Source organism: Lepidochelys olivacea (genome assembly GCF_965140295.1).
Source record: "Lepidochelys olivacea isolate rLepOli2 genome assembly, chromosome: 11".
NCBI classification, from domain to species: Eukaryota; Metazoa; Chordata; order Testudines; family Cheloniidae; genus Lepidochelys; species Lepidochelys olivacea.
In genome coordinates this window covers 38465628-38490491 of record NC_140421.1, presented here as the reverse complement: position 1 = coordinate 38490491, position 24864 = coordinate 38465628, and the positions used below count along the sequence as shown (strand labels likewise).

General features: G+C 42.3%; 1 protein-coding gene across 2 annotated transcripts in view; it reads right to left on the bottom strand.

Annotated features, from left to right (window-relative positions):
* The window catches only part of CERS6 (ceramide synthase 6), a 220523-nt gene that overhangs the window by 134203 nt on the left and 61456 nt on the right, over positions 1 to 24864 (bottom strand). For both annotated transcript variants that reach the window (XM_084643982.1, XM_084643983.1), the window contains exons 2-3: positions 15052 to 15157; positions 11655 to 11785 (exon numbers count right to left, since the gene is read on the bottom strand). In XM_084643982.1, the coding sequence (XP_084500108.1) occupies positions 11655 to 11785; positions 15052 to 15157 (237 nt within the window). The remainder of the gene's footprint in view (positions 1 to 11654; positions 11786 to 15051; positions 15158 to 24864) is intronic.

Genomic DNA, 24864 nt, shown 5'->3' with positions numbered 1-24864 from the left:
AGCCGGGAGCGGGGTCCAGGCTTCTTGCCCTGGCTCCCAGCCACCCAGCAATCCAGGGGCAGCTGGGCTCTAGCTGCCTGGCCAACAGCTGATGTATTTAATGAAGTGTCTGCACAGACATTGAGTCACCCTAACCACACTGACATAAGCCTTATGCCTCTCATGGAGGTGGAGTTATTATGTCGGTGTAGTAAGGCCTTACATCAACGGGAGGAAGGCTGTAGTGGAGACACTGACATAATTAGGTTGATGTCAACTGCCTTATGTTGACCTAACCATGTAGTGTACACCAGCCCTTCTTCACTTCCTGCTAAGGGCACGTCACTCCTACCCTTAAGCCATTTCACTGCCTGGGGCTCCTTCCACATCCCAATGGAATGCCTCATCCTCAGATGTAAGGCTCTTTCCCAGTCTGCTCCTGCCAACATCTCAGAACTTGTTTTCCTTGTGAACACTGTTCACTCTCAAATTCCCTTTGTTTCCTTTCTTGGCTCCATACCTATGACTCCACACTCTCAGGCCTAGATTCCTGGAAGAGGCTACTCTCCTTCAGTGCATCAGGGTAACTTGTTCCCCTCCTTCAAATCCTAGTCGGTGTGTTGAGCTATTAGTTTGCCACAACCTTTCACGATGGAGCATGGTAGTGACACTCACACATCCAGTCACTCCTACACTTCTAAAGCAGAAGCTGTAGCAGCTAATGAACCAGAAAATGACAACTCAAATGGTCACAACCCAAAATGCTCCACGTGCAGAATACTGACTTAAGTTTGCACAGGAACATACAAACTGCCATACTGGATCAGGCCAGATGCTGATTTAATCTAGCACCCTCTTTCTAACAGTGTCCAGTGTGTTGCAGAGGAAGGTGCAAGAAACTCCACAGTAGACAGATGTGGCATAATCTGCCCCATAATCTTAATCCCTAAAAATTACAAATTGGTTTGTGCAATGAAACCCAAGGTTTCATCTCCCTTCCAACATTATCGTTAACTAGTTCTTGAGTATTTGCTCTCCACACAATATTAAGAATATAAGAAGTAACATGGACACTTCTGGGTTCTGAAAAAACTGTGTATATTAACTAAGCATAAACCCAACACTGAATATTCTTTTTATCCATATCAACATCCAATCCCTTTTTGCATCTTGTTAAGTTATCGGCCTCAATAATAGCAAGTAACAATGATTTTCCCAGTCTAATTATGGCTTATGTGACAAAGCATTTCCTTTTTATCCATTTTGAATTTTTCACCTCGGTTTCATTAAATGTCCTGCTGTTGTTGTGGAATGAAAGGGCTAGTCCTTTGTATTTTATTGTTTCCCCCCTCCCCTCGCACTAATGGTGCTTGTTAGTAAATCTGAATCAACTGATATCTCAAACAATTCATAGAGTTCAAGGCCACAAGAAACCATTAAATCACCATGTCCTCTGGTTTGATCCTTTCTCCTTAGATAAGGCAGGCTTGGATGAATGTAATACAATTGATTTCAGGATGTGATGAAAAGCTAAAAGAATGAGAGACAGGACAGGAGGAAAGAAGGGGGGACAGAAAGCAACACAAAGAGGGGAAAAGAAACAGGACAGCATTTTACATGCCTTTGTGGTGCAGGCAATTAAATATCCCCACTAACAGACTGAGGATTGGATATCATGAGAATGTGACAACTTTCAACACTCACAGGTGAAAACAAAGTTTCTTAAATAGCAGCAAGGCCAGCTGTCCTTCCTCTTGGGGAGAAAGTCCCTTAACCTAGTCTGCTTCTTCTGAATTGAGGTCGAGGAAGCTGAGATGAGTCAAGACGAGGAGCACTGCTGGCAGGTCAGGGGATGAGCTCCGGGGTGTGGGGGGGGGGGGCAGGGAAGATGATTCTTCTTTTTTTCAGTCTCTTTTTAAGAACGCCAAAAGGGGTAAAAGTTAGCAGGATATTTTATCCTTGTTAGTTTGTCCACCAATTAAATCCATTTTCGTAAGGCCAACCTTGGCATAGGTAACTTTATGCCCACATTTTCTTGTTTACCAAGTATGGTCTCACCACAGTGCTTCACTTATAGCCATTGGCCATTTTTGTTTAAACTAATTCAATTTTTCTGTCTGGTTTTCTTGCACCTATTCATAATCTTTATTTATTTTGTCCTAATCCTGTAAAATCAGCACCATTTAGTTCCATCTAAATTAATACAGTACACCCCCTTTGAATAGGCAGGTTCCCTCCTTCACCGACAGCACACAGACCTCAATTTACCTGTCCAAATGCCCCTCCCCATAGGGTTTGATTGTTTGTGAGTTATCAATACAACATAAACCTCAGCCCAAACTTATTCCCTACATTTAGTTACTACCACCACTTCTCTCCAGAACCTCCTGCCTCATAAAAAAAGGTCTCTCACACCTTTTATAACCCATTTACAGCTAACTGGACCCACCTGCCAGCTTGACTTGGCAGCAATAACTTCTTTACGCAACATTTTAGCGCCTGACCCTATAATGATCAAAGAGAGGAGCCCGGCATTCCTACGTAGGGGCTTAGTCTATCACTTCCTCTCTTCAGAGGCAGCTGTCCACTTTAGAGAGGCTCCAGGGTCAGCCATGGCTGCAGGAGTCTTTTGACAGGTGGTTCCAATGGAGTGAGGCCAGAACAGGGGTAGAGGCACACTGTTTCATACCAACTGCAGAACTTGGGGGCTGGACCCTCATCTTCTTCCACAGGGGAAGGATTGGAGGGAATATCCTCCTCCTCTCCAGAAAGAAAGGAGGAGGAAACTCCTTGAGGATCTTTCAGAGTTGCCTCCCCAGTACCTAGCTAGTACAGAGAGACTACAGTCTGCCCAGCGTTAACCAGTGCTGCATTTTAGCTAGGAGATGATTTTTCTGTCTCAGAAACTGAGATGTGGGCTCGTCTGTCTGACTAGTTAGAGCCAGAGTCAGAACTAAAAGGTCAGAGCTGGAATCAGAAGTTGGATAAGGGAGCGGAGCTGGAGCAAGGCTGGGAACAAGGCAGGTATAAAAGCAATCACAGATCTGGGCACAAGCACTGAGCAGCCAGCTACCTCCTCCTGCTGCTGCTGGCCTTAAGAACACACCTCCTGGTTCCCTTCTGCCAATCAGGAGGATCTGCCAATCAGGCAGTTCTGCTGTAACTCACCTGCATTCATTATACAGCCTGGAGAGAGAGAGAGAGAGAGCGCACGCGCTAGCTAGTCCCAGACTCAGCTGCTGGCCTTCGTTCCTGACACTATGCACTGCAATCCCCTTTGGGGGCTCTAGCATCTCCCAGGTATACCTTCAAAGAATTCATATCTAGCCTCAGAGCTAAATCCAGAGGAGAGATGTAAGCCGGGGGTGGTAGGCAGAGAGTACCTGCTCTTGGTTCTGAATTTGGCCATCAGCCTCCTGGATGCTGAAATAAGGCCCATCTCTTGCAGATGGGGGAAGGAAGAGGTCATTGTGAGGTTGGTCATGAAGTGAGATGTCTCAACAGGAGCCAATGAGGAAAGTGGAATAGAAGCAGAGTCCAATAGGGATTCAGAAAGGGAAGAAGCAGCAGAGCCTGGCTGCATAATCACTTCACCTGTAGCTTGTAGTCACTATGGTGGTGTCCATGATTACTCGGAGCCAAGAAGTAGACACAAGTCTGCTTCATTCCATGTCCCAGTTCTAACAGCTCAGCACTGCTTAACATGGGCCTTTTGCATAATATAACTGGTTCCAACTAGCTCTTACCAAAGCCTCTTAAAAGTACAGTTCCCCACAAATAAACTAAAACTAAAACTGCTCCACTTGCAATAATGGCCCAATTTCTCCCCGTGTATGCACTCAGAATGCACAGTGACAGCCACTTATCCCACATCTAGCAACATTTTCTTTACAAATCACTTTCCCTTATTCTTTCTGCTTATGAAACACTAGTTAGTCTTCCACTGTGGTAGATGAAGTGTTTCAAAATTTATATTGATGAATCAGAGACTTATACAGATCTATAATGCCATGTTCTGTTGCTTGCAAATCAAAGTTCACAGAATCAAACAGAATTGTAATGGAGTTGCTTCTTGTTACATCAGAGCTTACTAAGCAGCCAGGCATAACAGGAGATGGGAGTTTTAAAGCAGCTCTGACTGGAGAGAGCATATCGGTCAGTTGACACGCCAGCTTCCCAAGTCACAGTAACTTCAAACAGTACCTTCAGCAATTTCAGAAAAATTGGGGAGTAAAGTTTAGGCAGCTTACTTTTGTAGCTCTTGTACTTGCTACAATGCTTAGGCTCCTGCAGTGTTTAAAGCCTGCAGTATAAGCCTTTGGAGGGTTGGCAGGACTTCAGAGTGCCCCTACAAGATTAGTTTGGAGGACCACAAATCCAACTCATTATGATCCATGCCATGAATATTTCTTGTTGTGTACTCTTAGGTCTTCATGCTGTGTTGCCCAAAACAAGTTTGGGCCTGTAAGAACTGCAGCTATGCCACGTTCCTAAATGGGTCTTTTAACCCACTTTTTATGAGGACGTCTATGAAGCTACTATGATATATGGAGAATTGGGCCATTTTAGAAAAGTTGACTTTTCAGTTGAATAAATTCCATGCACCCCAACATTCCCCCCACTCCCCAACACAGAGTCACATATTTTGGGTGCCTTGAGGGGGACAGGGCTATTCAAAATTCAGGTCTGGGAGCTTATTGCCTTCTGTTTTTCTGCTACTGCATTAATGTATCTCACACACGAGTTCCGATGCCTTTTGTCGGGACTCCCACCTCCACATATCAGAGTTCTCAACAGCCAAAGCAGCCGTCTCCATTTTTCCCCAATTTAGGTTCTTGTATGTGGAATTATCCTGCTATTCAAGGAAAGTGGAGAGAACATCAGGTCCCAAACTACAATAAAAATTCACATGAAGGGTCTGACAAAGTTCTTCTTACTGTAATATTTCACTTGGAAAAAAGATATACAATTCAAAACAGTAAAGAAGGAGTAGCAACCATAATTTGCTTTCTTGAGGCGGGTGCTTGAGAATGGATAAATTCTGGCCATGCATGTTCCACCTAGGAGAGAGAGAGCCCCTTTTCCTTCTCCTGCATCCACAGTACACGTATGCACCCATTGGTAACCCATCTTCTTTCAGAGACAGGTGAAAAGGCCCACTGCTCTTCATTCTTTTACATTTAAATTTTTTCACTCTCACACTGTCATTTGTCCACATGCCTTTGGCCATGGATATTCCAATCACTCCTTCCAGGCAGTACAAACCCCTCCAACAAAAAATGCATTTGCCTATCACACTTCAGTGAGCACAAGTCAAAGATTGGAATGACTTAGCTGATCACCAGTCCAGATAACACCAGGGGAACGACACACTCCCCTCATATGGAAGCTGTTCCATCTCTCTAATAATTTTTTGTTGCTCTCCTCTTTACCTTTTCCAGTTCTAATATCTCTTTTTTGAGCTGGGGTGACCAGAACTGCATACAGTATTCAAGGTGTGGACATACCCCTGGTTTATATAGAAAATGGGTTTTCCTCCTGTGACGTTCTCTGATTAAAATATGACCATATAGATCATTGTTGCAACCACTGTTCTATATTTGAAGCAAATATTGTACAAAGGTTGTCGAGGGAGGTGTTTATGAAAAGGTTCTGATTTGCTGGTTATGATTATGCTATCTGTATGCATGTATCATTTTTGTATGTGAAGTTATGAGCATTGGTTCTATACTTGCATTTCAAATGTCTGCTCCTGGAGAATGCCCACAAAGTAATTAGCCAGCACATCTTGGAGGAACTATTCCAATTGAGTAGCCCATCGAAAGAACATTTAACTGACAATGGACCATGGGAGATGCCAATCTACACTTAATGAAATTTCCTGCTGTGACTAGGCAAAATGCCTGGACATGTGACTTGCCCATGTGACTCCAAACTCCATCTTGTTGTTAATTTTCCACAGTAAGAACATGGGATGCCCTCCACAGGGCAAAAGCTATAAAAGGCCCTGGAAAGACCTCCATTTTGTCTTTAATCCTGCTTCTTACCTCTGTAGGAACTTTGCTACAAACTGAAGCTCTGAACAATGGACTGAATGACCCATCCAAACTGTGGATGTACTGCAGAGACTTGACTTAAACCAGCAGTTCATTCCATCACTGCTACAAGCCTGAACCAAGAACTTTGCCATTACCATATTAACCAACTTTAACCAATTTTAACTCTCACCTTTCTTTCTCTCTTTCTCTTTCTCTCTTTCTTTTTATGAATAAATCTTCAGATTTTAAATACTAAAGGATTGGAATCAGTGTGATTTTTGGGTAAGATCTAAGTTATATATTGACCTGGGTGTGTGGCTGGTCCTTTGGGATCAGAAGAACCTATTATTTGATGAGACTGGTTGTAAAGAACCACTCATCTCTGAGTCCAGTGTTTGTGGTGATATAAAAACTGGAATGCCTGAGGAAACTGCCTTCATGTTTTCTTGTTAGCCAGTGTGGTGAAACAGGAGTTTAATTTTGTGGCTGGTTTGGTATATCTTATAAAAGTTTTGGGTTGTGTTTTGGGTTGTGTTTGCCCTATTTCTCAGCTTTTGGTCCTGAATTTCACATTCTCAGTTATGACCCACTAAGGCACGGTTATACCTCCTCAGGGCATAGTTTCAAAAGAGCTGATTGGAAGTGAGTCATTTGCATTCCCCTTACCCCCAAGTACTTCCTAGTAAATCCACTTCATACATATTAGTCCCAAAAGCCCTCTGAAGTTCATAAGACCTTCCAGAGATTGCATTAACTAGAGAAGTTACATACACCCAATTCCCTAACAACACATACACAATTGCATTTTTAATACAATGGACCGCAAAGATATTAAACCTAATTCAGTAAAGTTCATTCAGAATAGTGCAGGAAATGATTAGTCTGTCACAGACCCTTCCAGGTTTCTTTGTATACCACGTACACACAAAACAGAGCACGAGGGTCTAATCCAGGGGTGGGCAAATTGTATGCAGGGCCAGGGCACGGGATTGGGGTGTGGGAGGGAATGTAGAGTGTGGCAGGGGGTATGGAGTGCAGGAGGGAGCTCAGGGCGGGGGTTGGGTGCAGAAGGGGTGCAGGGTGTGATAGGGGGCTCAGGGTGCAGCAGGGGGCTCAGGGCAGGGGGTTGGGGTGCAGCAGGGGGCTCAGGGCAGGGGTTGGGGTGCAGGAGGGGTACGAGGTGCAGGCAGGGGGCTTAGGGCAGGGAGTTGGGGGGCAGGGTGCAGGAGGGGTTCGGGGTCCGGCCCGGCGCTGCTTGCCTAAAGTGGCTCCAGGGTGGCAGTGGTGTGCACCGGGGCCAGGGCAGGCTCCCTGCCTGCCCTGGCCCCACGCAGTGCCACTCCAGGAAGCAGCCGGCACCACATCCCTGCGCAGCCCCTAGGGGAGGGCAGGGACACAGGGCTCCGAGCGCTGCCCTTGCCACACCTCCAGGTACCTCCCCTGAAGTGCCCATTGGCCGCGGTTCCCCGTTCCTGGCCAATGGGAGCTGTAGGGGGCGGTGCCTGGAGGCAAGGGCAATGCAAAGAGCCCTCTGCCTCCCGCCCAGGGCCCCAGGAGTGTGGTGCCAGCCGCTTCTGAGAGTGGTGCGGGGCCTGCGGCACCACGGGGGCCAGTCCCGCGGGCCGGACCCAAAGCCCTGAGGGGCCGGATCCGGCCCGCGGGCCACAGTTTGCCCACCCCTGGTCTAATCCAATTCATGTTGAAATCAAGGGAAGTAATTTGGAAGGCTCTTAGTGGAAGCTGGGTCAGACCTTCAAGTGAGAGAAAAGGAACAACAGAGAACAGCAGCAGTCCAGAAAGTCAGGATGGAAGAAGATCCCAAGCCTACTTAGCAGGTACAGCAATTCCCCATAAACTGAGGTTAACGCTATTGGATGCCCTTCACACTTACTGCACAAAACCTCAATGCTAACTCTCACGCACAACTTGTAAATGATCGGCTTATTGGTGACACAACCGATCTACCTGTCAATACCTAAAATAATGATCATTGGCCACTTTTTACTCCAAATTTGCTAATTAGGGTAATACTCCAGGTGCCCCAATGTAGATGGATATGCATTGAACCAGACAACAAATGAATGACTGATATTGGGAAGGGAGAGTCTACAGTGATTTGGCACATGATTCAAATGAAAGTCCAACAACTCTATCCCTATTAAATAGATGGGTCAAAAACTGGACATGCCACTTTGCAGCCTGGTTACCATTTGACGCTATATATTGCATCATTTCTGATATCACTGACAATGCTAGCATGGTAAAAGATTCCTGGGCATTCTGAATGCTGGAAGAGTATATCTTCACACTACCTGTACATGTGTGGCCAATTTCTGTCCTCGGATAACACAGGCAACAGCCACTTGGAATCACATGCAGACAAAAATTGATCCATACTCAGTACTCTGCTGAACCTCTATTCAACTGTTAATATTTACCACAGATGTCATCTTGCTCCTTTTTGAGCTGCATGTATTATTATTATTGCTATTAAATATTTATATTGCATGAGTTCGCCCAATGACTCTTGAATGAAACTGGCACTTAATTTTGTTGGAATAGATTAACTGTCTTGCTGTTACATTACATCGTGGTCTCATTTTTGCACTTTTTACTGAGAATTTGTAAAAAAAAAAATTAAGTCACTTCTCCCCCCAAAAAGACGTTATCTCATTACTGCACTTTTTTCCCCAGCAGCATCGTCCATGCTTCAGACACCTTTTGCCCAACATAACTCAAATTCAGCACCAATTACCCCCAGTGAAATCAATGGAACTGCATAAGCTGTAAGTCAATGATGAACCTGCCCCAAAATGAGTACTCTACAAGTATCTTTCTGTGTTGAATTCAGCTGCAAACTCTTCAGTGCTTCCCTTCCACTTGCGGAATGAAGAGCCAAATTCCACTCCCAGTTACACTGGTTCAAGCCCAGCAGTGCAAAAAAAGAGTAAAATTTGACCCAAGTTATGGAACCATACATCAAAGTACCAAAAATACAATGTACAAACAGTAGCAAAGGTCTAGAAAGCTGTTAAGATCCCTGTCCTTTCCCAGGTGCTAAGGAGACAGTATACAAATTACAATCCCGGGGGAAAATTAACTGAAGTCATCAACAACAAAATGTGATTCTTCTGCAAATTAAAATGATTAAGATCACCAGCTTCTGCCATCAAAAAGATCCAGAATCTTACCCTGGTCTTATTAAATATTAAAACAATGGATTTTAGCTGTAAATGTGAAGGAAACGCATTAAGAGCTCTGATGATTAAGGGCCTCTGTTCATCGAACAGGCAATTGCACTGGCACAATTTGTCGTGTTTTATACGACCAATCATTCCAGCGCTCTGAGCTTAGCCGGCCAATCTGTTTAACAGAAACACCTCCGGACTTTCACCCCTTCTTCAGTCCTGGTCTCAATATAAATAAAAGGCTGCTATTAGTGTACCACATGTGTGTTTGTTTTCAGAATAAATGTCCTGATGAATCAACTATTATTTTTAAGAGCCAGATTCTGACCCATCCTACAGAGGAGTGTATGATAAAGCAGGGTTGAGGAAACCCTAAATAGAGAAAGAATATAAAATACAGAAGAGAAACATGCAGCAACAGTAAGGTCTGCTGAACAAGCAAAACCCTGCTGACACTGATTCACAGTATTTTAAAATCACCTAAGGATTCTCAGGAGCCTCTTTAACATTTCATTCTCAACTCCAGACTAGGTTTTTCTATTTCTGCTGACATCTGCTACCTAACAGCTTTCCCCCGGCTAACAGGATGCACAAGTGGATTCTTGAGCCAGCAATAATCTGACTGGTGGACCAGAAAAGGTGTCCTCGAAATTGTATGCCCAATATTTCTTTCCTGCTGCCACAGTGCTTCTCACGACCCAGAGGGAGTAAATCTTGCCTCAAACGTGTGATCTTCCATGTCTATAGAGCAACATGTTACCTTGGTACCACTGGGCTGGTTCTTGGAATGAATCAGAAGAAAGCAACAGAATAATGTTCTCCCTTCACATTCATTATAAGGTAACGATATATCACTTAGTTCCTTTTAAGAAAAAATTGCTCTAATATTTTAAGTAGATTTAATTTTCAAGGCTCTTTCAGTACAGATTAAGCATTAAAATGCTTAATACAGAATGGAAATGTAATTTAGATTCTAAAAACAATGGGGTTCTATCTAGCAAAGGTTCAATATCAGAAGATCTGGTTTTAAAGTGAACAGGCATCAGGAAAGATTTCCTGAAAGTAAACTCAAGTACATTGCGGAATAACCTCCCAAAGGAAGTGGTGGGGGCTTAAATTGCTCAGAGTTATTAAATCTGGATCAGAAAAAGTGCTACAAAATGACAGAACAGGAAACCATCCTGCACCGATAACAGGGATGGGCTAGATGACCCAATAGGTCTTTATGTCCGCCTCCCCATCTCTAGCGTCTTTCAAAATTATATTGCTTCAAAACTGTGATATAAAGATGAATATCTCATCTCATAGCTATAAATAATTTTTTCAAGTGATTTCACCCCAAAGAACCAGCCTGCCATGCCCATAACTTTGCATCATCAGTCTCGTTTCCCTTTCTGTGTTCTAGTATCTCTAAACTTCCCACAGTTTAATCTACATGCATTATTTCAACAAGATTCTAAAGCAGGGGAAGGCAAACTTTTTGGCCTGGGGGCCACATCGGGTTTCAGAAATTGTATGGAGGGCTGGTTGGGGAGGCTGTGCCTCCCCAAACAGCCAGGCGTGGCCTGGCCCCTGCCCCCATCTGACCCCCCCTGCTTCTCAATCCCTGATGGCCCCCCCGGGCCTCCTGCCCCATCCAAACCCCCTGTTCCCTGGTGGCCTCCCCGGTAACCCTGCCCTATCCATCACCCACCCCGCTCTCTATCCCCTGACCGTCCCCAGACCTCCCACCCCTAACTGCCCCCCCGCAGCCCCATCCAACCCCCCTCTCCTTCCTGACTGCCCCCCCCCAGGACCCCTGCCCCATCCAACCAGCCCTTCTCCCTGACCGCCCACGGAACGCCTGCCCACATTCAATCCCCCTGTTCCCCGCCCACTGACTGCCCCAACCCCATCCACACCCCCAGCTCCTTACCACACCCCCAAACTCTCCTGCCCCCTATCCAACGCCCCCTCCCCTGCTCCGTCACCGCGCTGCCTGGAGCGCCAGTGGCTGGCAGCGCAGCTGCACCAGGACAGGCAGCCGTGCCACGCACCGCGCAGCACAGAGCTCCAGGTCAGGCAGGGCTCTGCAGCTGCGTGGCCCCCGGAGCTCACAGCTCTGCTGCCCAGAGCGTTGCACCTGCGGTGCAGCGAGCTGAGGCTGTGTGGGAGGGGGAACAGCAGGGGAGAGGCCGGGGCGAGCCTCCCAGGCCAGGGGCGAGCCTCCCGGGACCGGGCAGAACGGTCCCACAGGCCGTAGTTTGCCCACCTCTGTTCTAAAGGATCCTTTCAGTCTATTCTTGCTCCTGTGCTCTTCAGGTGCCTATCTATCTGATTTCCTTTGAGAAAAGAAGATTCTCTCTCCCCAAAATGAAGGAATTAATTTATCCTTGAACTGAAACATTGCAACCGGGGCATTTAAAGGAAGCACACGGTAAAACATGCAAGAAAGAACACAGCTCCTTACATGCTCTCACAGAACTTTGTAAGAGTGCTGGGCTTTTCCTGGTTGCGTCTTTGTCGAAACCAACGCTGAATACTGCGTACATCCCAGTCCAGCTGCTTGGAGAGGCCTTCCAGTCTCTTCTCATCTGGATGCTACAGAACAAAAAAAGTGATCAAATGACTGCAGATGCATTTTAGCTTCATAACCCATATCATAATATTGTTTTAAATTTAGACCCCACACCCCCCCAAGTCTGGTCAGAAAGAACTCAATCCTACTGTACGACTAGGACTTATGGGCTCTACCCTAGCTCTCTGTCAGCCTCATTGACAACTGGAAGTAAGGAAAAGTGTCTTCATACAAACACCTGATGGTGGATGTATAATCAAATATAGTACTCTACCAACAGGGGCTAAGGCAATGCAGCTACATAGAGAAGTTTTAAAAGTTATTGGGGAAAACAGGAGGTTTCAAATCGACTTGGCAGAATTCAATCTAAATATCAGTTTGATAAGTAATATTAATATTTATTTTTAAGTTTTTTTTCCATTTTTCATCTCTTTAAATTTTCACAGTTGCACAAAATTAAAGGTGAGTCAGACAAGGGAGTGATCAGACAATTATTTAATGACAGTAGATGTTGAGATTCGAAAAGTTTTATAATTGTTAAAAATACAAATTGTCAAGACCACATTAGAATATAGAAAATAAATATCCTTAAATCAAACTCTATTAGGTCCTCAGGCAGCATTTTCCTTACGTTTGATTAGTATCAATGGAAATATATTTCTTCAGCAGAGCGTGTGTTTGGTGAAATCAACATTTTCTGACATTTACCAGGAAAAATCTAATCTTTCCATGCCTAGTTATAACTGAAACCTTTTCTGCAACCTCCTCTCTAGCACTCCCTGCCTATCAAATGATATACACTCCTTGAGCAATGGGACCTGCAAAACCCCTCACAGCATGAGCCTTGTCTCTTTCATCCCTCTGTGTATGTGCAACTGATGTAACTGTTGACGTGACCAAGGGGACTGTTCAACTGACACAGAGAAATACATTTTCCTGTACGTTAATATTCAAAAACTACACTTTCTATTTTTAAAGTGGCAACTTCAAAGGAAGTCACCTTAGCAACTGAGACAGACGTGCTCAGTAAAATTAGCTTTAAGTAGTCATTTTCAACAGCAGCAAACTGACTGTTACTACATTGGAGCAGAAGTTACTCTGCATACTGTAGTACATATAAGGCAAGGGAAAATTGAAATTCACTACATGGGAAACAGGGGAAGAGGATACATTTCAAATTGTCTGTTGATGCTCTGTGTACAATATTCCACTCTAAAAACATTCCAATATCCCCCATCACATTTTAAAAAGATTATCCTGAGAATTCACTCTGTGCATCTGTTTTCCTGGGGATAAGATTTGCTCCTATAAGCCAATTTGATATGGTGGATGAAATGCAAGTGCTGCTATAGTTAAGACTGTGTGAAAGTTTCCACTATATAAACTCCTAAAATTCCATGGATTAATAAACCTGAAACAAAATCCCCACCAGGTTGAAATTTGTTATCTGAGTCCCCAGAGAAGGGAACAAGGGAGAAAAGGGTATTTTTTCTCTAAAGCTTAATTTTAACCAGTTCAGAGATTTGTTTTCCTTTTTTAAAAAGTAATTTGGAGTCGAGACCCATAGGGCTTATTCAGGCACAGCATTCACACTGTAGCCAATGAGAGTTTTGCCTGGGTACGACTGTAGCATCTGGCATGTAGCAAAAATGACCAACTTGCTGGCGGTGGTTTATAAGTGTGGCTGGCCAAACAGCACTACCAGGATGGGGGGAGGGCCTGGAAATCAGCCCCCTGCTCTGTACAGTCATGGCACTAAGCCAGACATCACACAACTTGTGGTTCACACCACAACCACTGGACTAGTGAGCATGAAAATGATGCTCCAGCACCTGCCAGAGGTTCATCAGCCAGTTCCTTGCCACAGTGTAAGTATCTACATTCCTTTGCAGCTCTAAGAGGGCTTCCCATTCTCCATTATATTCTCGCTGGAGCTAGTTCTACGCACCAGCTAACATAACTCAGCAGGAATTAGACTAAATCTTAACACAGAAGTCCTGTATTTTTCTACAGGATCTCTGAGTCTATTATCCTAAGACACCTTCCCTTCCCCCCTGAATCCGAGAGACAGTAGATGTAGTGGGCCTTTCAGACAGGCAGGTGTATCTGATCCAGCCTCTGCAAGTATGCTGCCAAAATGAACCAATGCAATGGTGAGCATGGTACCTACGCTTATTAGAAGGGTAGACTACCAAACCAAGAAGCTCAGCTCCCCTGATGCAAGACACGTAGGCAGGAGACCAGCACCTAGAGCTCTCCTGGCATATTTCATCCTCTTCAACACCCCCTCTGGTAACTTTAACCCTGACAAAATGGCCTGTATGAAATCATGATTTTGTTCTTTGTGAAAGACGTCTGCAAAGCCACAGGCCAGCTGAGATGTAGTGCTGTGTCCAGCTGCATGTTGGTGTTAATGTAAAATGGGAAGAATGACTAAAAGCATAGGAAAGCTTCCTCTCGTGATATCTGTCCAAAGTGGGCATATGCAAAGATCTTTAGATGAGGATAACGACACCTGATCATCACCGCATTCTCACTGCCTAGCCTAATCAGGAGGTGCAGACAGTGCCAGGAACTGCTGGGATAATCTGTAAACATTTTACCAACAAAAACCACAAACATGGAAACCCACAGGCCTTATCTGAAGGGCAAGAAAAAATAGCTGTATAAAGGGCAAAAATGAATTTAGGGCTTCCCTATCGTTTTGTTGTATCCTTCAGAATTCCACAACTTCCAAAAATTCATTGTTAAAAATTACTTTCCTAGCTTTTTCGGATGCGAAGAATAGCCATCACAATACAAATAGACATCAGCCAACCAATAGCACCCCATCCTTCCCAATTCACCCGAGAGGTGTGAAACCCAAATCCAAATCTGGAACATTGACATGCTAACATTACTGATAAAGACTAACATTTTCCCCTCTTTGTCCAACCCCCTCTGCCCTCCTGCCACAAAAAAAATTAAAATACAAAAATGAATGTTAATATAAGCAGCCACATGATACCTATGGAGTATTTTCTATTACAGTTTCCCAGGTTAAATGTGCAGCTTGGTATGTTACTGTCATATTCTAACATGTATGCCAAGAAGGGCTTGGCCAAGTTGCAAAGCTAGCATGGGTAACAGAATCTTTACATTTGCATTTTCTGCTTTTAACTGTGAAATCTTTAACTGTGAAATCTTAATAGTTCTTTGGCTTGACTTGAAATTATCTTACTATACGCGGATCAATGTTAAAGCATCATATCACCTTTTATAAAACAAACATGTTAGGTAAATACTGTACCTTTGTAATTGCAGTGAAAACTTTTTCCAGAATAGCATTAGGTTGGGCTTTCTGTGGTCCATTGGCCTGGACTTTAAGACCTAAGGCACAGGGTTTAGCTATAAACCTACAACAAAACAAAGACGAAAGAAAATCAAATGAGATTCTTCAACTATTTATTGCTGGATCTGTTATCAGTGACATGCCATAAATGTTAAAACATTAAAAAGAAGACATGGTCCCTGTCCTGAAATTTCTACAGTGTCAGATAACTGCAATACACAGAATAGTTCAAATGCAAGTATGTACAGGTGTGCATCAATAGAAGAAAACATCACAGAATAAGAACGTTTTAAGGGGGGGATTTGAAGAAGGAAGGGTAACACCATCGAGTACGTGAAATGGGGAGCTGTTCAAAGCACTAGCGGGAGGAATGAAAAAAAGACCAGAACTAAGAGTGGGAGAAGGATCATCGGAAAAGAAGAGCACACGGAAAGAGCAGAGCACCATGAGGAGACTACTGTGTGCAACGGGCATGCAAAACATAATATTTTCTCCCCCGCCTTATTGCCTCATTAATTAACTAGTCCCCAGGTTAGCTATGAACACAGAATTGCTTTTGTGCCCTGGATAGTCAGACACAGCTTTTATCGTCTGACAGCCTCAGACTTGCTTGACCAACACAACTCAGTAAATACCTACATAATCTACAAACATAAACGATTTAATCTAACTCAAAATGGCTTGGGGCCACTTCCTTGACAGTTTCCAATAGAAAAAGTATATCCTAAAAAAATCTTCTGCCAATGCATGGATCTTAGGCACAAATCCACAAAAGGTAAAACCTGGCCTGGCCTTAGGGAAAACAGCACCCTGGATACCCTTTCTTTTAGTTTTTGAAAAGCAGCGTGGGATACAGGGCACGAGGACCAGCTCCTGGCCTGGAGCCTGGCTGGGCTGCACAGGGAGGAGTTTCGGAGTCTGGGGGCTCCCCTGGACATAGAGCCCTCTGACCACCTACCAGCAGGAGAGAAGGTGCGCAGCCACCATCTGTGCCTGTGGGAATGGGGGGGCCTTGGGGCTGGCCCACTATCTCCGCAGGGGCAAGCCCTGCTGCCTGGACCTCCCTGCCAGGCTGGCAGCTCTGGGCGGCATTGCCCTCCCCCCACACCCGCCCGGCTGGCCAGTGTTCCAGTCCTGGGCTTGCCCACACTCACCCCTGACGTAACTGTTGACAGCCCAGGACCACCAACTTCTGGCAGTCGTACAGCACCCACCTGACCATGTGCCCACCAGTAAAACCAATCAATAATTCTGCATAGCTTATAAATAGTTACTTTTACATAAAACCCATTTTGCATAATATAAAGATTAGCTATGGAGCTCCATAGCTAAGGAATAGGAACATTCCTTGTATTTACAATAAATTGTTCATATTAATGAGTTCCATTAATGGAGTTTCCCCTTGTACATTAAATACAATGTAGCTCATTGTTAGCTTGCCCATACATGAATTGTATGGAGATCAACTATACCTTGTGATATTACATGGCTCAAAGTTCATCTCCTCCTCCAAGCTCAAGTCCAACTGTTAACATGCTCAGAACGACTACAATTATATATACTTTATGATGAGTGCTGCATTTCACCCAATAACATTCTTGAAAATAAAGAGGAAAATATTCCTATAGTTTTTCCATTGCTCACACAAGGCTGTTTTAAGTTATCTGGCTAAAATCCAGGCAATGAAAAATGTATCTCCATGCAAAAAACTATGGTTCAAATGTAAATCACAGATCTTAGATTGTAAACTCTCCCTTAGATTGTAAACTTTTTGGAGCTGGGATCATTTGTTTGTTTTGCGTTTATACTGCACCTAGCACACCTGGGGCCTGGTCCATGACTGGGGCGCCTATGCATTACAGTGATACAAATAATAAATAATTGAGGTGAGAGTTGTATTCCACTGCCCCTCATCAAAACCATCCAGTTCCCCAAGCTTCTAGGTACTTTGTGCTTGAATATACTGAATGATTCTCAGTTTCCCTTTAAAGACTTTTCATAATATCCTAAAAATTCAACAAAGTAACAAAAAACAGCACACTAAGTAGATAAGAAAAAGCTCTGTGCTTATGCCCCTGAATATGATTGCAGCTTCTCATGAGCAAATGTGGAATTCTTATCAATATTTAAACACCATGCTAAGACTGTTTTGAGCAAAAATTGTGTTTTCCTAAAGAGAACATAGATGATGCAAAATAAATCTCATTGCATTGATCACAGCAATGATGTTGGTTAAAGAAAACTGATTGGTTTCAGATTCTAGTTCAACCTTTAACAAGTTCACAAGTTTACAGCATGTGCCTCCTTTAATTTTTTTTTTTTAAGTAAATAGACAGTGAGTCAGAAGAAATATGCATTCAAAATAGGTTGTTTCCATTTACAGTTTCATGGTGCTCTGAGGAACAGTTCTGTCACAAAAAATTCATATTTCATCCTGCAACATTTGCGTCTGAAAGCAAATGCTAGAGCCTGAAGTCATTTTTGGTAAGTATTCATGGACTGAAAAGAAACCCGTACTGTGATTACTTAATTTCCATATTTTATCATTTGACTTGCATTTTCTCTTATAGTTATTAGTTTGGATAAAATCTGCATCAGTTGTAGGAATCATGTTCTAATCATATTGTCAACAGCTACAATATTAGTTCAATAGCTAATATGTCAATGACGTATTTAAACTACATGTAGCCTTGTTCTCCTGGTTGATGCTACAGTCACTGACAATACGATCTGACGATATGATTAGAACATGATTCAAGCGAGCTGTAGCTCATGCTCACATAAATTTGTTAGTCTCTAAGGTGCCACAAATACTCCTTTTCTTTTTCCTCATTTCTTTGTTGTTCTATCACTGTTGTCCCCATTTCCCTATTGTTTGTCTGTATAATCTCTGTCTGGTTCTGTGAGTGTTTCTGTCTGCTGTATAATTAATTTTGCTGGGTGTAAACTAATTAAGGTGGTGGGATATAATTGGTTAAATAATCATGTTACAATATGTTAGGACTGGTTAGTTAAATTTCAGTAAAATGATTGGTTAAGGTATAGCTAAGCTGAACTCAAGTTTTACTATATAGTCTGCAGTCAATCAGGAAGTGTGTGGGGGGTGGGGGGAAAATGGGAACAGGGAATGAGGGTGGGGAAATTGGAATCATGTCCTGCTAAGGGCAGGAATGGGAACAGGGCCACAGGTAAGGCTCTGTGGTGTCAGAGCTGGGAAGGGGGACACTAAGGAAGGAAACTGGAATCATGCTTGCTGGAAGTTCACCCCAATAAACATCGAATTGTTTGCACCTTTGGACTTCGGGTATTGTTGCTCTCTGTTCATGCGAGAAGGACCAGGGAAGTAAGTAGGTGAAGGAATAAGCCCCCTAAAAGTGAGCACCGTACACTTCATATTCTGTGTTGCAACTAAAATGAATATATTTGAAAATGTATAAAACATCCAAAAATATTTAAATAAATGGTATTCTATTATTAACAGTACGATTAATCACGATTAATTTTTTTAAATCACTTGACAGCCCTAGTTAAAACCAACAGACAGCTAAGCAGAATACAGAGCACTTGCCTAATAGAGAAACTCCATCGAGAAACGCTACTTAGCAGATGTGCACCCAGATTCTGGATGAGCCTAATTTCCCAAATGGTTTTAAGGTGCAGTCCAAGTAAAGAGTCTTGCAGTATTCAAGCTCAAGGTGACAAAGGAAAGGGGAAAAAAGGTTTCATTCTCTAGCCAGACACAGATGGAATAACAGCAGTGCTGACTACCACTTATCTGATCAGCTAAATGCAGTTGAGGATATAACAAAACTCATGTGGATATTTATTTCAGAAACTTCATTTCCCACCTCTAATATATGTTTTTAAAGCTTCTGTAGACATCCTCTTATTTCTTGCTAAAGATGCTACTTTTCTGAGAGGCTGAGAATCTTAGCATCTGAATTCAGAAATTATTCTAAAAACCATTTAAAATTAAAGAAATTCTTTTGATTGCCCTAAGAGAAGGCACAAAACCAAAGGGAAAATCAATCAGCATCCAAGCTAATTTTATAAAACCTTCAAAAGAGGCATCATTTATAAATAGAGACAAAATAGAGAAGGACTGTGGGTGGAATAAAAATAAAAAGACAGACAACTTTTTCACTGGTCAGGCTAACAAAGGAACCCACTCTGAGCCTTAATTGCTGATGGCAGCATCCAGAGACATGAAACTAAGTACAAATAAAAATAAGATCATTTCAAAGGCAGATTTTCTAAACATTTGAAAAGTTATTTTTTCCCTTCACTAAAGTCTCTTGGTTGATTATAAGTGCCAAAGCTGGCTTTTGACTACCTACCTCTCACGTGAGTGAAGAAATGACATTGTTCTGAGATAATGTAAATCAGATGGCAAAGTATTACACTGCAGAGAGTATATGACCCCAAAATGTGTTCAATTTGTAAGAGTCAAAAGCTGGCTAAAATAGCCCGAGGGAGTAAAACTTTACAAGGTGTAACTGCAGCAAGTGTCATGCTGATACGATCTTCACTGAACTCTCTGTGAGCCACTTGCAAGTACAATTTTAAGATGACAGCCTTGCTAATTAATATGCTGGGGAAAAATATAGTAAAGGGCAAGCAGAGTATTAGCCTAAAATTAAAAAAAGAGGAGACTAAAATTCAGTTACATCCACTGTCCAAGACCGATATATGCTCTAGATCAGGAAATTTTCTTTAATCTTTAAAAATAAGGGACTGAAGTAAAGGGGAAAAATACATTTCTACTGTGCTTATTACAGCCACAAAAGAAACAGGAACTAAATTAGGAATAAGAAAAGGAGTACTTGTGGCACCTTAGAGACTAACCAATTTATCTGAGCATGAGCATTCGTGAGCTACAGCTCACTTCATCGGATGCATACTGTGGAAACTGCAGAAGACATTATATACACAGAGACCCTGAAACAATACCTCCTCCCACCCCACTCTCAGGTGGGAGGAGGTATTGTTTCAGGGTCTCTGTGTATATAATGTCTTCTGCAGTTTCCACAGTATGCATCCGATGAAGTGAGCTGTAGCTCACGAAAGCTCATGCTCAAATAAATTGGTTAGTCTCTAAGGTGCCACAAGTACTCCTTTTCTTTTTGCGAATACAGACTAACACGGCTGTTACTCTGAAACCTGTCTAAATTAGGAATGTGTTCAGCCCCCATTACTGCAGCGTCTGAGTGCCTGACAAACTTTCATAACTTCCTTAGCAAATACGTAATTTTTATAGACTATTGGTTTCATGCCTTTTAAATTCTATAGAAAGTTTCCACAAAGGACGGCAAGACATTCTGGGAAGTTGTACAGTGTACACAGTTTGTTGCTGTCTAAATCACTCAAGGCATAGTTTGCTATTTGGCTGCTACGGAAGCATGTACGGTGAAAAGTGAGTTTGTTAAAGCTTAACATTTCATGATTGTCTCTATCCTGGCATGCCCTCGTTTTTATTCCCCTGCTCTTGAGAAAGTTAAAGCATGTTTATGAAATTCAATAATAGATTATTAATCAAAAATTGGGGACTAAATTCATGTATTAAAAATGGTAATATGAAGGGATTTGTGCAAATCTAACAGTAGTGTTTTGCATTGCATTTTTAAATATTTCATACAACAATCCACATGTGTGCAGGAAGAGCTGGGTGAATAATGGATTTTTTTATAAAAATACTTGAATAGGCTTTGGGACACAGAGTGAAAGAAAGAATCATTCTACGGTCATGTGGTTAGGGTTAGGGTCCTATAGCAACGAGTATTTAAATTATTACAAAGTAAAACAGCCTCAATAGAGAGATTAAGAAACAGCAATGCCATAAGCCCCTAGAAGTGGGGGAGCCTCCAGCGCCCAAATCATGGTCCTGCCCTCGCTCCACCTCTTCCTGCTGAGGCCCCACCCCCGCTCGCTCCTCTCCCCCCACTCGTTGCTCACCCTTAAGGCAGGTAAAAAGTAAGAGGGCATATCCCTTCCACGTTTTAAAATGATGGAGCCATGGCCCCCTTCCCCCGCAGTCCAGCACCGCTGTTAAGAAAGCCCTAACTGAGAATAACCTACAACCTAGTGGTTGGGGCACTCCAAGTTCGAATCCCTGCACAACATGAAGAGGAGTGGGAAACTGAACACAGGTCTCATACATCCAAGTGAGTGCCCTAACTATCGGGCTAAATGTCACAAGGTAGGCAGTATTGTCTCCTCCTTCTCCAGGCATTTTGTGACTCTAACCAATACAAAAAAAAAATTGGTTGAAATCTATTTGGCAAATTCATGAATAGCTTTGAATCAACCGAAACTGTGTTTTTCAACAAATACACTATTCATCCAAAAATTTTCACCCACCTGTGTGTGCACATGTAACTCATGTGCATTTGGAGCATCTAGTGAAATTTAAGAGATTTTTTTACTGCAGTGTTTTTCTACGCAAAAAAAGTCAAGGAATTCACACTGTACCTCTCTCACTTTTGCCTCCATTGCAGTATTATGCCCTGTTTTCCAAGGTTAAAATGTTTATAAAGTTTAATCAGTGGTGTCCTAAATTTGTGTGGTCAGCTCTCTTTGGAAAAAGAAAAAAAAAAAGAAGCTTTATCAGTGATCTGCATGTCATCACTATGTTCTTTGTGATAAAACTTTAACCTGTATGTTTAAACCAAACTTCAGAGTTCAAGCTTAAAAATTCTAATGCCAGTATGAAATGCCAGTGTTTTCCCAAATGAATGTATTCTGCTATGTCACCATTCAGTGAAGGCGATTCTGCCACTTTACAATTGCTGTGCGGCACCTTCCTCCATAAGTACAGTAAAACCTCAGAGTTATGAACACCAGAGTTATGAACTACCGTTCAACCACGCACCTCGTTGGGAACCAGAAGTATGCAATCAGGCAGCAGAGACCAAAAAACCCAAATACTGTCCAGTACAATACTGTGTTAAACGTAAACTACTAAAAAAAAGGGAAAGTTTTAAAAAAGATTTGACAAGGTAAGGAAACTGTTTCTGTGCTTCTTTCATTTAAATTAAGATGGCTAAAAGCAGCATTTTTCTTCTGCACAGTAAAGTTTCAAAGCTATATTAAGTCAATGTTCAGTTGTAAACTTTTGAAAGAACCACCATAACATTTTGTTCAGAGTTACGAACAACCTCCATTCCCGAGGTGTTTGTATCTCTGAGGTTCTACTATAATACCAATAAGTCAGTGGGACTACTCAGAGTCAGGTAGAATGCATTGCGAATAAGACATCAGAATCTAGCCCACTCACTCCCTTCTTTTAATCCTGTGAGTCCAAGGTAATTGCAAGCCAAATTCTCAATTCAATTAATGTCAGTGAAGTTGCACTAGGGTAAATGAAAGAAGAATTTGGCCCACTATGTACCAAATTAAGCCTCAGACCAGAATGGAGGTGAAACCATGTTTAAACCAAGTCCGGACCACAAATTCTAACTTTGTTTTAAAAAGCAGTCTGGCTCAGTCACAGTAGCCAGCCAAACTGTTTTTACTATCAGTTCGGATAATGCAGACCTGAGCTCAGTGTACAGTGTCTGAATGGGCAGCACTCAGCCTCTGCATTCCAAAATTATTTTGCATTCAGTTTAAATATGTCAAGTATTTTACAGATACCGTATAATGCCTAAAGGCGGCCCCAGCTTGCACTTTGACTCCTAGTAGGTGACATCTCACAGCTATTTACCATAGTACCAAAAAAGCTTTACAGAATGCAGGAAATAGAAAGTACATAAAGTGACTTTGAATAGGTCACATACTCCTAACGAAACAGCAACATTAGCATCTACTGTACACTGAACCCAGTTCTGTTCTTATACACACCCGGAATACCTGCAGCAAAATTAGACTCTTCACTAGATTGTGAACATGGGGAAATATTTCCCCAGAAGAAAATAAACAGAATTGCATTTGATTAACTTCATTTTTCAATAACTCTCTCTTATTTTTGATCTCCTTCTTGCACTTTAAAATTGCTGAGCTAGAGGAATGAAGTTTTGGTTTTGAGAAGGGGAGAAAGAAGTAGAAGGAAAGAGGGAAGCGATTTCTCTCTCTTCTTTATCCTTGTTCATTGCTGCTCTGGAAGGAGCGAAATAAATATCACTTTCCCTTCACAGACTGTAACAACCACAATGCTTGTCAACAGACAGCAACCCTGCCGTCTGTACTCTGGCAAAGCTCCCCCTGAATTCACTGAAAGCTTTGCCTGAATAAAAATTGGAGAATTGGACCCTTAAATAACAGATGCCATAACCACATTTTGTATTTTGAAAGCTGCTTTTCCACACTCTTATGATTACAGTGCATGTCACGATGATAAACATCCCTCCTGGTGAGCTGGAGAGATATCTCTAAAAAGTTATTCTGCAGAAATATGAATGGACCAGTTCCTTTGCTGATGTAAACTGGTATAGCTGCACTAACTTGTCTACACCACTGAGAATCTCACCCAATGTCACTGCACAAAGAACAAGGTTTTGTTTTTAAAAGCAAACAGTTATGCCTCACCATAAGGATATGATTGGTTTATGTGAATCTCTCTCATTTCCTTCTACTGGCTAACAGTGATCCTTATGAGTTGCTCTAACCCCTCTTCTCTTAGTCCCACTAATCGCCACAAATTACATGATTTGAATCCCAGGGTTAACTAGAAATGTTCATATTGACCTGCATAATCCTTTGATACTGATGTTCATTAGCAGTAGCGAAATCTATATTTAGCAAATAATTTTATATAATCAAATGAGGGAAGGCATGGGGGAAAAATATCCTGACTCTGCCAGTATGATTCTCTGTAACGTATTAAAGTACAGATTCATCTGTTGATGGGGCTTAAAGGTTGTCAAATAAAATGAATCTGACTTTATGGAGCACTTGTTCTTCCAATGCCTGTACATAATACCCATAAAACTTCCGTTACAAAATGTGACTTGTGGCAGAGAGAGATTTTATTGTGGGATCACAAAAATTAAGATCCTATCTTGCAGTACAACTTCCATTTCAGACCTTCCAAGAGCTATAAATGATTTCACCACCTGACAATCTACTCATCTTTAAACAATTTAGCAAATATGGGGTTATTGATTAGACTGTTTATGCAATTCACCTCGGTCGGAGCCCTGCATAAAACAAATACTATGTATTGTTAATTGCTCTGCAGTACATACAATTCATCTGCTGCCATGAGAGGTCCAATTATGCCAGTAATTTCATTCAACAAAGATATATTTTAATGGGATTTTCAGGTACTGTAACACTTTCCTCTAACTTTCTGTAGGCGGGACACATGGCCAGTTTTCACCTACAGATCTTCCATTTGACTCCATATATGGTTTTTCCCTGTACTTGCAACTAGTGGATTCCCAGATGGTACAAGGTACAACTCTTCCAAACCACATTTAGGGCAAATGTACTGCCTAACTACCCAACTCTATTGTTAGACAGCACGTCAGGTTGGCGTCTTTCAATTCAAAACTCACACACCAAAGCGTCTCTTTAATTAAACTGAATGTAAAGCGTCCTATTGTTGTACTTATGGTTCTATATTGTTCTTGTTGAAAAACATATCCAAGTTCCATAAGATTAGTATTTCTTAAAAAAAAAAAAAGGGATGTGACAGAAGAGAAGGAAGAAAAAAGTGCTCAAAACCAGGACAAAGAGCTGGGCATATTTCTTGGGTTTCTCTAGTTACAATAAGGAAATGAGGAATTCCTTCATTATCAAATTTATGCACTTTAAAATGTGAGTGGCACACTG